The sequence below is a fragment of the Heteronotia binoei genome, chromosome 6, assembly GCF_032191835.1.
Source record: "Heteronotia binoei isolate CCM8104 ecotype False Entrance Well chromosome 6, APGP_CSIRO_Hbin_v1, whole genome shotgun sequence".
Classification (NCBI taxonomy): domain Eukaryota; kingdom Metazoa; phylum Chordata; class Lepidosauria; order Squamata; family Gekkonidae; genus Heteronotia; species Heteronotia binoei.
In genome coordinates, this window is record NC_083228.1 from 84,522,930 (window position 1) to 84,537,072 (window position 14,143).

A 14,143-nucleotide genomic window follows, 5' to 3' on the forward strand; every position below is an offset into this window, starting at 1 on the left:
AATTGCTGGACTTGGTGTCCATTATAAAAGATGTGCAGCACTGATTTGAAGAGAGGTGCCACTGGAAACGGCTAGGAAATAATATATTTCTCCTCCCAGAAAACTGGACTCTTCTGTGATCAAACTAATCCAGATGTGCCATAAGAAATACACAGGGCAGTCTGTAGGAATGCATGAGTTGGGAAAAGATCCAAGTGTACTGAACAGAGGCAGCCAGTTCTGAAACATTAACAGAGGACAAAAGCTCCATGTGCATCAAATGAAGTTAGAGGGCTTATAAAGACTGCTGTTAAAGGACCCTCTTATCCCTCTTGCCTGGTATCTCAAAAATCCCACTTCAAACACAGGAGCATGCTATCCAACCCACATATAAGAGATGGCAGGGAGGAGGCTTGCTATGGAGGGATAGTCATTCTGTTTTTGGCCCACCTTTAAAAATGTCTATGTACATTAGATGCTGGACAGGCTGACCACATACTCTCCAAAAAATTAAATAAAATTTATGTAAGCATTTCATGTAATGGTGGAGCATTGCTGCAGGTGGGTAAACTTGCTGGTGGCAGCCATTTTTTAAAAAAAGATTACTACCACATTGACATGGTATATTGACGAATATATCTCAGCTTCTAAAGGATTTTTTTTAAGCATTGAAAAAGTTACACAATAGCCTGAGCACTGAGCAGAAAGATGTGTCACTCCTCACCATTCACAGGTAATAGCCAACTACATTTCACTGGGTAACTCAGGACCGTAGGCAGTGGTGGGGCACACGGGGCAGTGGCCCTATCAAGTTTGAAGCTCCCCCACCCCAGTCTTCCCCAATCAGCCACTTAAGTGCCTTACCCAGTGCCTAAAGTGATTTCACAGATTAAACAAAGCCTAGAATGCCAAGAAGCAGGAAGAACTGGTGACTGCCCACTGGGCATGGGATAATGAGCTACTCCTCTTCCTCCTTCCAATGTGCCTGTGCCAGGGCAGTGGGAGAGGATCTTTTTGCTGGTGTCATGTGGCCCAGGTCACATGATGGGTCACACGATGCTATCAGCAAGTTCTCCCCCCCCCCGCCCGCCCTGGTGCAGGAGCACTGCAGTGAGACACAAGGGTGGGCCATTCTGGTAGAAGTACCTGCTTTAATTTAATTTAGCAGTGTGGGGACACCCTGGCATCCCACCCCCCATGAACAAATTCCTGGCTATGGCCCACTGAGATTTAGTGGATAGCCTCTCTGTGGAAAGAGTAACATATTTCTAGGTACAAACTATAGCATACCTAGAGCAAGGAAAATATGTTATTCCAAACAAAAGCAGCAGAAATAATGCCATCTGAATTGCATGCAAGAAATTGATCATAACAGCACACTTAACTGTGCTAATATTTTAAAATCTTATTTATTTTATTTGCTTAATTTTTACCCAATGGGGATTCAAAGTGGCTTACATAATTCTTCTGCCCTTAGTTTTACCATTAATAATCTGAAAGGCTCTGAGAGTTGTAATAACTTGCAGCTCTCAGAACAATGGATTTAACAGGGATACCGGTTTCTTATCTCACTACATATGCTAATCTCATTCAGTCCTTACATCTGTATTCTCACCAGTCCCCCAGAAGGGCCATAAAAAGATAAAGGTAGTCCCCTGTGCAAGCACCAGTCATTTCTGACTCTGGGGTGACGCCGCATCATGACGTTTTCATGGCAGACTTTTTAATGGAGTGGTTTGCCATTGCCTTCCCCAGTCATTGACCTTTCCCCCCAGCAAGCTGGATGCTCATTTTACCAATCTCGGAAGGATGGAAGGCTGAGTCAACCTTAAGCCGGCTACCTAAACCCAGCTTCCGCTGGGATCAAACTCAGGTCATGAGTACAGTTTAGGACCGCAGTACTGCAGCTTTACCACTTTGCATCCTCTTTATTTTATTTCTTATTTGGAATAGTAGATTGTAATTTACTGTTATAAATAGTAGAATATAATATAATTTGGAATGGTAGATTGGAATGTATTTCTCTGGTCTGGGGACAGGGGAGATAACTCTATACGGTCAATTGCCCTACTCCAAAGAAGATGATGCTGTAAGGTCGCCTCCGTGCTTGAGAGCAGACAGATGGAGCATAATGGCAGGGTCTCAGTTAATTACTCTCTCTTTTTTTCATGTAAAATATGCTTTTATTGTATAACACATATATACAAACAAAAAAGAAAATATATACTGTCAACAGTCATTACAGTCAAGATCTCTCACCCATCCCCCTGAGCTGGAGGGGTAAATATACAACACCATTTCAGATTTCTCGTGTCGATTCCTATACTATTAATCCATGAATACAGTGGATCCCAAATCTTTTGACGATCCTGAAGGTTACCCCCCCTTAATCTCATAGTTAACATGTCTAACTCTGTGGCTTCTAAAACCTTAAGTAAAAAATTCGTTTTTGTCAGGTATTTTAGGGACCTTCCAATATTGTGCATATAACAATCTAGCTGCTGTGATTATATGCAACAGCAATTGCTTAGATGTCTTAGACATTTTCCCTTTAACAATGCTCGGTAGATATAATTCAGGGGTAGGGTGGCAGTGTAGCTACGCAAAAAATTTTTGGGCCCAAATATATGATTGGTGTCAGAAAATTCTCAAATTAAGCCTCAGTTAATTACTCTCAGCATTCCACAATTAAGGATACAGCTCCATCAACCTCCAATTTTGACATATTTATTTCCTTCACTATGCGCCCCCCCCCCCCAGGAATTAAACCCAAACAAATGGCAACCTTATAAACTAAGCTTCTTATTCCTGTTCAGTCTTTGAATCTGCTAAACATCTTCATTATGTTGCATGCTAATTTACAGCTCACCCTCTACCCATATGTATGGACTGGCAACTTCTGTTTTATTGTATCTGAATAAGTGTGCATGCACACGAAAGCTTATACCATGAATAAAACTTTGCTGGTCTTAAAGGTGTCACAGAACTCAAACTTTGTCCTGCTGCTTCAGACCAACACAGCTGCCTGCCTGAATCTAAGCTCTCTAATCAGTTACTGAATACCACTAAGATAGTTGGCACTAAGTACCAGTTGGAAGTAACTAGGTTAAATTCATGTTTTGGGCTGAGCTAGAAGCCCCACAAAGGCAGCTTTCCAGGTAGCATCTTGATAGCTATACCAGAAACTCAGCATGAACATGCTCACTCAGGCAGAGAGCAACTTGGGCTTCCTGCATATTGTTTACAATGAAGCCAATGCTTCCGAAGCAATAATGGGTCCACTAGCAGCTTCCATTCACTGGAGGGGTAGAGGAAGGCAGTCATATTAGCTTCTTAGCTGTCCTCCAAGAAACGGGGCGGGGGGGGGGCATGGGAACATGAGCTTCTATCCTGAATCCCAATCTGCTAGCTGAGCTCCCTTGCTCCACACCTCTGGCATGGTAGCTTTTTCATTTCCTTCAGAGACAGACAGCAGGTGCAATAGCAGCAGGGAATATCTTCTTAAGAGCTCTTGGTTTAAGTTGGTATTTAAGACTCTGGCTTTAATCAGTAAGATGAGCATTTTTATAAGGATTGTACACAGTCAAATTAAAAACACCCCCCCCCCCCCCGAAGAGAAAACCTGACATTTAAAAACTTTAATTCAAATTCTGCTGTATTTCAGCTGTGTGCAAAATACTGTGAGGCAGCCTCAACAAGAATGATAAAGCCTGGCCTCCAATGGGGCTGTTCCTCTGCATGGACAGAAGGAAGCTCCCACAGTAAAGAGGAGAGTCCAGACAACATCATGCCCAATACAGGAACATGTCTGGATCCTTACACTGGAATAAAATACAAACCTCATTTTCTCTAGTCTAAAGGGGAAACTGTGGGATGGCCGTGAGTGGAACATCCATCTGGACACTTTGATTATCAATCTTCAGGTGGAGCTCGGAATTCTCCTGACATTACAATTGATTTCCAGGCTGCAAAGATCACTTCCCCTTGGAGAAAATATCACCTTTGGCTAACCAACTCCATGACATTGCATCCCTGGTGAGCTCACACCTCTCCCCATAGAGTATGGCTGCTACAGGGGGATAGCAGCAGGGAAACCTGCCATATGGAAGCCTTGTTGCCACCGTGCTATATCAGCAGCCATGCCAGCTCTGGGGAAACTGCATAGTGTGGAGAAGAGTGATCACAATGAGCTTTTATCTGTTGGGCTTGGCCTCATTTGAACACACATCCTCCCCAGGATAGTGGGTGACATGAGAAGCAGGACAGCCAGGCTTGCTGGTTGAGGAGGCAAGTAACAGTCTTGCTGTCTCTCCCATCAGGAGTTAGGCTGAGTATTATCTGAACTGGAAATAACATGTGGTTATATAACGGAGTATCTAATGTTAAAGCAGCTGAGAAGGGGCAGGTGATAAAACAAAATGCCTGCAGCCGTATGCTTTTGTGGGTGGCTTGTTGCTTGCCTGTCCCACTGGGGATTAAAGCATCCTGCAGCAGAGTGCTTGAGAAGGAAGCAGCCCATGTCAGGAGGAGAAGGAGGTGGCAGCAGCAACGGTGGCTGCAGCACATATCAGCACTGTATTTTGTACACATGCTATAGTCACATTAAAAATAAAGTGCAAAGTGTGTTTGCTGTGCTGTGGATGTCTGTACAGCCTTTACTGAAATAGTACAATGCAGAATTTCCTTGTGGATTTAGAAGATGCACACATTTTGTGGGTGAATCACATCTAGCATTTACAGTTTTTAATCAAAAGCCCTTGGCAGAGGAGGGCAATGACAGTTGGCAACAGCTGACAGTAGAGGAAACTTTTGTGTGGACATTCTGTTGCCACTGCAACAAGCTCTGCATTCACAGCAGCTGAAGCAGCCCTAATTTAGCTCCTTTACCAGGAGAGAAAACCCAGGTCTTCTTGGGGGTGGGGGGTATTTTTTGTGTATTTTAGGTGTGTGTGAGTATGTATCTGCACCTGGAAGTCATGTCAACCTCTGATGACTGATCCCCAGGGCTTTTTTTGAGCAGGAATGCACAGGAATGCAGTTCCAGCTGGCTTAGTGCCAGGGAGTGTGGCCTAATATGCAAATGAGTTCCTGCTGGTAAAAAAAGCCCTGCTGACCCCTAATGGGGACCTGGAGGATATTCAAAGAGGTGGCTGAAAGCCTGCCTCTTGACTGGATATTCAAGGACAGTCTCCCATCCAAGTACTAACCACAGTCAACCCTGCTTAGCTTCCAAGATTGAACAAAATTGGGCTTGCATGGGCTTCTCAGGGTGAGAAAATCCAGATTTTGACCAAATCCCAAATAAGCAGACTTGGGGCCAAATTAGATTACATGTTTGACACTAATAAGGTCAGGGTTTCCCACCTTACTTAGTCATATATGCCATTGGGGAACTAATGTTCCTAAATATGTTGGGTCCTGATGCAGCTTGAGAGCATGAGTTGAAGAGATACTTCAGCCTTCTCTCCTATGCCATTTTTCTGAGCTGAAACAGCTGGAAGGGGCCCTGTCTGTTCTGTTGTGGGGCTCCACGTGTTGCAGAATGCATGTGTAGCCCCATAGTAGGGCAAACTGGGCCCCACTGTGGCCATTTTGTCTTGGGAAACTAGTACAAGAAGGATGGCAAAAGCTCTTCTACCCCTGGTGCTGTGCTGCCAAACCAAAATGGGCTCCATACACTTGGGAGCATTAGTTCCCTGATGGTATGCATGACTGGAAAATGTATTGTCTAGTCTGGCCTTAAACACCAATAAATTCTAGTTCATGCATGCTGCCACCCTGCTTTTTAAGTATTTCCTGGAGAAGGGTGACTTTCTAATCAGTGGCAAAGTATCTGGGAAACAGATTTTGTGTCTTTTTTTTTTTTAAAGACAAACAAAGATTGAGGTAAGAGGCAAGGGTATTGCAGTTCAGCCAGAACATCTGAAGTTCAAAATGGTTATTTTGTGGTAAGGTTGGTTCTGATACAGTCTTGTCAGTAGGGTGGCCAGACCGTCCCGGTCTCCCGGGACATTCCCGGATCTGGCCACCCAATCCCGGATCCCGGGCTGCCTATACCGGGACCATTAAAGGTCCCGGTTTAGGCAGCCCCGGAGCCGGTGGGCCGCGGGCGCGGGCGGGGAAGGCGGGGAGTGAGGGAGGGAGCGTCCCTGCGCCTGCGCAGGGCCCCTGCGCACGCGCAGGGACGCTCCCACCCTCACTCCCCGCCTTCCCCGCCCGCGCGCGGGGCCCGGCGGCAGTGGTGGAGGCCTCTCCGTGGCCTCCGCTGGTCGCTGGAGGCCCTCCAGAGGCCGGAGGCCGCGGAGAGGCCGCGGGGCACCCGGCGCTGGTCCCGGAAGGCCTTCCAGAGCCTCTGGAAGGCCTTCCGGGACCAGCGCCGGCCAGCGAAGGCTTCCCCGCGGCCTCCGCTGGTCCCTGGAGGCCCTCCAGAGTCTCTGGAGGGCCTCCAGGGACCAGCGGAGGCCGCGGGGAAGCCGCGGGGCACCCGGCGCTGGTCCCGGAAGGCCTTCCAGAGCCTCTGGAAGGCCTTCCGGGACCAGCGCCGGCCAGCGAAGGCTTCCCCGCGGCCTCCGCTGGTCCCTGGAGGCCCTCCAGAGTCTCTGGAGGGCCTCCAGGGACCAGCGGAGGCCGCGGGGAAGCCGCGGGGCACCCGGCGCTGGTCCCGGAAGGCCTTCCAGAGGCTCTGGAAGGCCTTCCGGGACCAGCGCCGGCCAGCGAAGGCTTCCCCGCGGCCTCCGCTGGTCCCTGGAGGCCCTCCAGAGTCTCTGGAGGGCCTCCAGGGACCAGCGGAGGCCGCGGGGAAGCCGCGGGGCACCCGGCGCTGGTCCCGGAAGGCCTTCCAGAGGCTCTGGAAGGCCTTCCGGGACCAGCGCCGGCCAGCGAAGGCTTCCCCGCGGCCTCCGCTGGTCCCTGGAGGCCCTCCAGAGTCTCTGGAGGGCCTCCAGGGACCAGCGGAGGCCGCGGGGAAGCCGCGGGGCACCCGGCGCTGGTCCCGGAAGGCCTTCCAGAGGCTCTGGAAGGCCTTCCGGGACCAGCGCCGGCCAGCGAAGGCTTCCCCGCGGCCTCCGCTGGTCCCTGGAGGCCCTCCAGAGTCTGTCGGTCACTTCCAGGTTCCTGTCCTGCATCTTGACCGGTGTTATTAGTGACAGGCTGCTTCGGCGTGCCGCTGCGCCGGCCCCCTTGGTCCCACAACGATGGGACCGATGCCACAGGGACGGGCTCGAAACACTCTATAACCCCTCAAAAGAACAGCAGTCTAGCTCGCTTCCCCCGAGCCCTGCCGCCATAAGCCTCAAGGGGGCTCATTTTGCGGCATCTCCCGGCGGGAGGGTGGCACCCGCACGGGACACATATCAAATGAAAGAGGGGGCGCAGGGCTATCAGAAACAGTCAGCGGAGGGAGTCGGGAGACCACCCCACTGGGGGATCCACACCCCGAAAGTGATGAAGGTGGCGCAGATAGAGCCAACAGAGCCAACAGGACAAAATAAATAGGCTGCATTATGCAGCACAGTTGAGAAAGTGCCTTATCCCATATACTGATGAAGTATATACAGGATTTGAGAACAAAATTGTTTCCGGCGGTGATATTTGGGGGATTTTTGGGGACGTCACAGGAAGTGCTGTGAAGTCACTTCCTGTTTCCGGCAGGTGACGCGGGGGAAATGATGTCACAGGAAGTGATGCCACTTCCTGTTTCCGGTGGTGGCATGACACCACCGGAAGTGACATCACCGGAAGTGACGTCACTTCCTGTTTCCGGCGGGTGACGCGGGGGAAATGATGTCACAGGAAGTGATGCCACTTCCTGTTTCCGGTGGTGGCATGACACCACCGGAAGTGACGTCACCGGAAGTGACGTCACTTCCTGTTTCCGGCGGGTGACGCGGGGGAAATGATGTCACAGGAAGTGATGCCACTTCCTGTTTCCGGTGGTGGCATGACACCCCCCCCCTTCCCAGTGTCCCTGGCTGGCCTTCAGACATTATGGTCACCCTACTTGTCAGTGTGAATCTCCACTATGAAGCGTCCAACAATTCACCTCATAGTTGAAAAACAGTTCTACCTGGATCCAGCTGAATGCTTCAACTCTCTTGGGGACAAAGATCAGGCTTACTGCGAACATTTCTGATGCTAAGATGATAGCATAGAACAGAAACAACGTTGAATTTCATGGGAACAATCTGGTCCTGCAGAAAGGGACTAAAATCACTAATGCTAAACTCAATACAGACAGGAGCACAGTGGCTCCATGTCCTTGCTAGATAATTACGTTCTCATACTCAGAATGGGAGAATAATCAAGGCTTCCATGCTTGCAATGGCTCACTGATTAAATATGAGTCAGCAGAGCAGCAAGAAAAGGAAAATGGCAGTGAGGGATTGGTTAACAGATTGGTGTAAAATGAGGCCATTACTGACCTGTTCCTGAGTTCTGGGTCTTTTGAGGTAAGGGCAAGGACTGCCCTTTACCCTAGAATCTGGGTTCAAGTCCTATAATCACTACTTCAGCAGCACCATAACTTTAGCAATGGCACTTTGTTTTCAAATAATGGATGGGCTGGCATTTGCCAAGGATATTTTAAGCATAAAATATAAGTTTGGGTCCTGCTCTCTGTTTCTGTTGATGGAAGGGCGCTATAGTCACTGGGAAAGGGGATCGTTTTCAGCTCATTCTCCCTTCTACTGTATGTTCACTTTGCCCCCTGTGCTGTCCATGAGATCCCCTTAACTCCTAGAAAAGTCATTAATCTTAACACTGTGGGAGGAGGAAACAAGCAAGTCCCAGTATGTTAGTTCCATTCATAGACAGGATCCAAGTCACCATGTTTAAATACTGCTATGTAAAACAAGGATAATTTTGGAACAAAGAGCAATTGTACTTTGTCACCATATTTAAATACTGCTGTGTAAAACATGGTGTACCTGGACACTGCATATGTTTACTTGATCTATCTTGTCCTAAAAACAGATAATTCAAAAATAGTTGGCCAAGTTCACTAGAACGCTTTCCTCCAGAGGTCCTGCAGAATTACATGGGATGCACGTGAGAATTGGGATCTTCTGCAACATTCATATCACTGTGATTTATAAAGGGGGAATTATCAGAGAAGGGCACCAATTCCATATCAGCAGGTGTAAAACCTGTTAAATGTAGAAACCCTGAGCTGAGGAACCAGTACTGGACCTTTGCTTTAGATCTCCAAATGAGGACCTTGGCTGTGCCCCCAATAAGCAAATCAGAGAGAAACAGCAGTATTGTCAGAAGCCAGGGTTGGATAAGAAACCCACCCACGTTCAGTCAAGAATGAAAAAGCAGAAAAGACAGGTTGATTTACTAAATGCAAGCACACACGTCAGGCAGTATTTATTTTCATCCTGCTATGTGCCTCATCCTGAAACTGCTGGAGCTGCAGTCAGGGATTTGAGAATCCAAAGATTAAAATTCCAAGGAAATGTTTGCAAAAAGCCTGCTCCTATCACATTTGCTTAACTTTGATTTACTGCTTTTCAAAAAAGTTCTGAAATGTTTTAGTGACCATGTTTTTCCAGGGTAGGCTAAAGAAAGAAGCCTGGAAATGGCATGGAAAAGGGAGAGAGAGGAGGTGCCATGATGTATCACTGGAAGTTGTGCTGAGAGATGGTTTCCTGACCCCCTGGAAGATCTGTTTTGTCTTTAGAGGAATTGGCCAAATGTCTTCAGGTGCTTCTCCACAGTCTTTCACTATTTTCTACAAACATTCACTTTCCTAATGAAATGAAATGCACATTGCAGAGACTGATCCAAGTGGGCATCCATGTTCGTCTGAAGCAGTAGAACAAAGCAGGAGTCAAGTTCGCCTTTAAGACCAACAAAGTTTTATTCAGAGCGTAAGATTTCGTGTGGTCCAAGCACACTTCATCAGACGAGAAATCAGGTACAGTGAGCAGGGCTATATATACAGTAGCTGGTAGGCAATGGTTTAAAATGCCTTAAACACCAAAAAGACTGGAAGCTGTGGGCAAAATGTCTTTTAGGGAAACCTGCCTAGTGATGGTCTTCTCAGTGAGAATATACAGACAGATGAATATATGGACAGATGGCCAGTGGTCCATCCAACCTGCTGGTATTGTTTACTCTGAGCAGCAGCAGCTTTTGAGGGTCTCAGGCAGGGACTTCCCCTCAAAACTGCTACCATTTACGGCCAAGAATAGAACCTAGAACCTTCTGCATGGAAAGCATGTCATCAGCCACTCAACTATGAAGATCCCCCCCTCCAACCTGCCCCCCCAGACTGAAAAAAAATAGTTCTATCTAACTTTAATGCCCAGGTTCTTCCTTACAGTTGCTGTGTCAGTTCTCAAATTGCTACTGGACAAAAACTGTGTAGACAGGATGCCCACAGATTTTGTAAAGGAAATCCATGGTTAACCAGAAGAGGCCACAAATAAGAACTGGGGAAATGTAACAAGGTGAACACTGAGTAGAGATGTATGTGGCTTTTGGGTGAGGATAACTTCTATAAGAAAGTTAGGAAACATGACAGAGGCCACAGATTTTTTTTTTTGAGGGGGGAGAAATGGCAAAGAGAGCAATTGGCAAGATCCAAGATGTTGTTAGGTGGAGGGGAACAGAACTGGCATTTCAGACACAGAACATCCACAAGGCTGGGGTTTGTTCTTGCAATTCCTTGAACATGTATGCATCAAAACCAAATCAAATATTTTGTCATTTATGTTAATTAACTGATGCTTGAGGACAAATAGAGCAATCAACAGACTCCACATTTACTGCCTTGTGATTTTGAATTCTCACAATCATTCTCCAATTCCGGCATGTTTATTGCCTTCTGCTTTTTTCCCACACAACTTATACTATCCAGACCAAACTTGTTATTCTTTCAATTTGTTAATTTCACTATTTTGCCATTGGGTTCTTTGTACTATTTTGCATGTTTAATCACTACCCACAAGCTATATATATTACTGCTGACTGTACCCCATTTCATTATCTGATGAAGTATGCTTTTAGCACATGAAAGCTTACATTCTCAATAAAACTTTGTTCGTCTTAAAGGTGCTACTGGACTCCAGTTTTGTTCAATTAATTCACTAGTGAGGATTCTAACTGTACAGTAACCAAACTAAATTCCTCACTACAGAAATCTGACTCCTGCTTGGAAGATATTATGTGAAATTACAAATGCTTAAACTTGCAATCAATTAAAAAAAAGTTTTGAAAGATGAATGTTTACAACAAGGAAAATTTCCAGTTAAGGTTGGTGAGAAGGAAGGAAGGAGAGCCAAGCAGTATGAAGGGGGAGGGATAGAAATTAGGAAACTAATGGCAACAGGCTATGAAAAGGGGCAAAAAACTTTGCATAGTGGCCACACTGGCCAGTAGAAACTCTATTAGCAGTGCAATTCTATGCAGAGTTACTCCAGTCTAAACCCATTGACTTAAGTGATATTATACTTGAATAACGACATAGGATTGTACTGTAAGAGTCCTTCCACATTTCCAATTTTTAATGCACATGTCAGGGACCTTTGACATGTTTGTTTGTTTTTAAAAAGTTCAGTCTTAATTTCCAAGGTACATGATTTTAACATATTCCATATTTTGTGCTTTAACTCACAGACAAGAAATAACCTTGGTCAGGGACAGAAACTCCTTACTAAAAATGTGTGAGGTAGCTTTACATTTATCCTACTTATTGCTCTTCCAAGTTCCCAATGGTATATCTGTGCACAATAACAATAACCTCTTTGCAGCTGAAAGACTGCCTAGCAATTGTAAGAACAGTAAAAAAAAAAGTGGGGGCAATTAATGTGTGATATCATTCCTGGTTTCTCATTCCACTTCAACAAAGAGGATGGGGGAGATGTTTTGCTTCAGAAGGACATTTGTAGTGGGTTGGGGTAGTCTAAAAATTTTCTAAACTTAAGAATCTTTCAGCTATTTCCCAGAATGTCTCTTGGGCGAACCACAAAAGACAACTTCCTGCTAATGCTGGACCATTCTTTAAATGAACCACAGATGAGACATGAACAAGTTCTAACCTTCCATTGCACCTTGCCTTGACACCCTGCCCCTGAAAATCTGAAATAATGGAGAAATGTAAATGAATATGATTGCGTTTAAAGCCAAATTCTAGCAACTTTCCATATAAATTTTAAAATACCAAGGCCTGCAAAATGTAGTGGTTATGAATGATGCAACAGTAGCGGTCACATTTGATCCTTACAACAACAACCCTGTGAAGAAGGTCAGGCTGAGAATGTGTGACTAACACAACATCATGCAGAGAGATTCCATGGTGGAGGCGGGATTTGAAACTGGATCTCCCAGATCCTAGTTTGACACTCTAACCACCAGAGTAGCTACTGTGGGCTTCCAGAGATCGGACACAATCACACAGTGGCCCTGTGCTGATCTGCTGGAGGAACTTTTTGGCCAAAGTTTGAAATTCTGACAAAATAGATATGTTCTAGCCACTTAGTTTTTGGAAGGACCACAGAATCCAGAGCCAGATAGAGGCTCTGCTTATTAACCTGCTTCCATCCTAGATAAACAGATCAATGGAGAAGAAAATATCAAAGGGTTTGTAGAATCTTTCGGGATCAAGTGCCGTGTTCTACTGGAGAAAGTTTTCCTTCCAGATGTTTCATTCTCAGCTGCGGAGAACATCCTCAGTGGCGTTGCAGCTGGAGCAGGCGCTCAGACCTTCTTGGCTGCTGTGCATTGAGTGGGGCCAGGGCTGCTGGAAAGCTGCTATTTGTAGGCTGGAGGGGGTGTGATGAAAGGGCAATTGTTTTGTGGATGTGCCCATTGTTTTCCTGAATTCTTTGAAAATATCAAAGCTAAATATCCCACTGCTACACATCTGTCTATACATCCTTCCCTTTGCTTTCTAAAAAAAAAGCTTTTCAAGCCATCCAAGCAAATCAATTTATCCTACTAAAAGTTTATTGAATGCATTCTCTTTAACAGTACAGTCAAAGTAGGGAAAATATTTACCTGCTGTTGAATTTTTCAGGATGTTTTTCCCTCATCATATGGAATCTGTGTGCAATGGATGCATCCTATAATGAAAACGAAATGGGGAGGGGGGACAAAATAACTAAGGTCTCTTAAACATTAATGTTCTGAGCAAACCTCCCCCAACATACAAATTTCAGATTCAGAAGTTGCAAACTTTGCAAGTTGCATCCCCTAAAGTGGAGTCCTGAAGCTGGACTTTCATACCTCTTGATTTTAAGGCTGGACCTGAGGACAGGACCAAGGTGTGATATGACTAGAGATGAAAGTTACGGCTCCTTTACTCACATGCCCAACTTGCTTTGTGAACTTTTAAAATGTTAGTATTTTTAGTATTACTTTAAAAACTCCTTTGGAGCTCTGTGCTCCCTCACTACTCTTAATACACTTGCTACCCAAACTCAAACTACCCTTTCACCAACAATGTTGTGTCATTTTGTGAATGTTCAAAAATGTTATAATTTGAAGGTGCTGTACCTATCTCCTTTAACAGAGAACATTTTTTAAAAAATTCTTATGTCAAGTCACTCAGTCCTTCAAGATATGCGATTGCAAAGCAGCTCTTCCTGAGTGCTTGGTATAGGAAGTACATGTTTGTATGTGTTTGTATTTGCACACATAGATAAGACTAATCTTCATTCACTAATGTTTCCTGTGCTACTAGCAAGATGATACATTAACTACCATGAAATGCATAACTGACAATGGAGAAAAAGGAAAGTATGTCCTTTATCTGGATCAAAACTATGAGAAGCTATAGTCTGACATGTGAAATTTGCACAAATCTCAGAAATAGTCCTAAAGCTACATGTGTTGCATCCTGTCTGATAAATATGGTGTTATGAATCCTTGCGTATCCCACCATTTCTTCCATGCTTTGTAATTTCTATCACAAAATGCATTTGCAGAAAGGCATCTAACAAAATCTTTCAGTCTTTCAGGGGACCAGTATTCTATCCAGATTATATAAATCTGCCCGGGCAACAGAAGAAATCATAGAAATATATTTCAAAGCAACAACACCAGGGGCTCATAGAAAACAACAAAGAATGTGCCCAAGCCATTCCATACAAATGCTGAAAGCATTCTGTGGACTAGTTTTTGGACAAACTAGCTTTAGACAAACATGTTATTTCCCACATTT

At 45.4% G+C, this 14,143-nt stretch overlaps 1 protein-coding gene across 1 annotated transcript in view; it reads right to left on the reverse strand.

Annotated features, from left to right (window-relative positions):
- DGKG (diacylglycerol kinase gamma) overlaps positions 1-14,143 on the reverse strand; it is a 162,189-nt gene that overhangs the window by 26,556 nt on the left and 121,490 nt on the right. Inside the window, exon 22 of the mRNA XM_060242030.1 lies at positions 12,979-13,043. Within this exon, the coding sequence (XP_060098013.1) occupies positions 12,979-13,043 (65 nt within the window). The remainder of the gene's footprint in view (positions 1-12,978; positions 13,044-14,143) is intronic.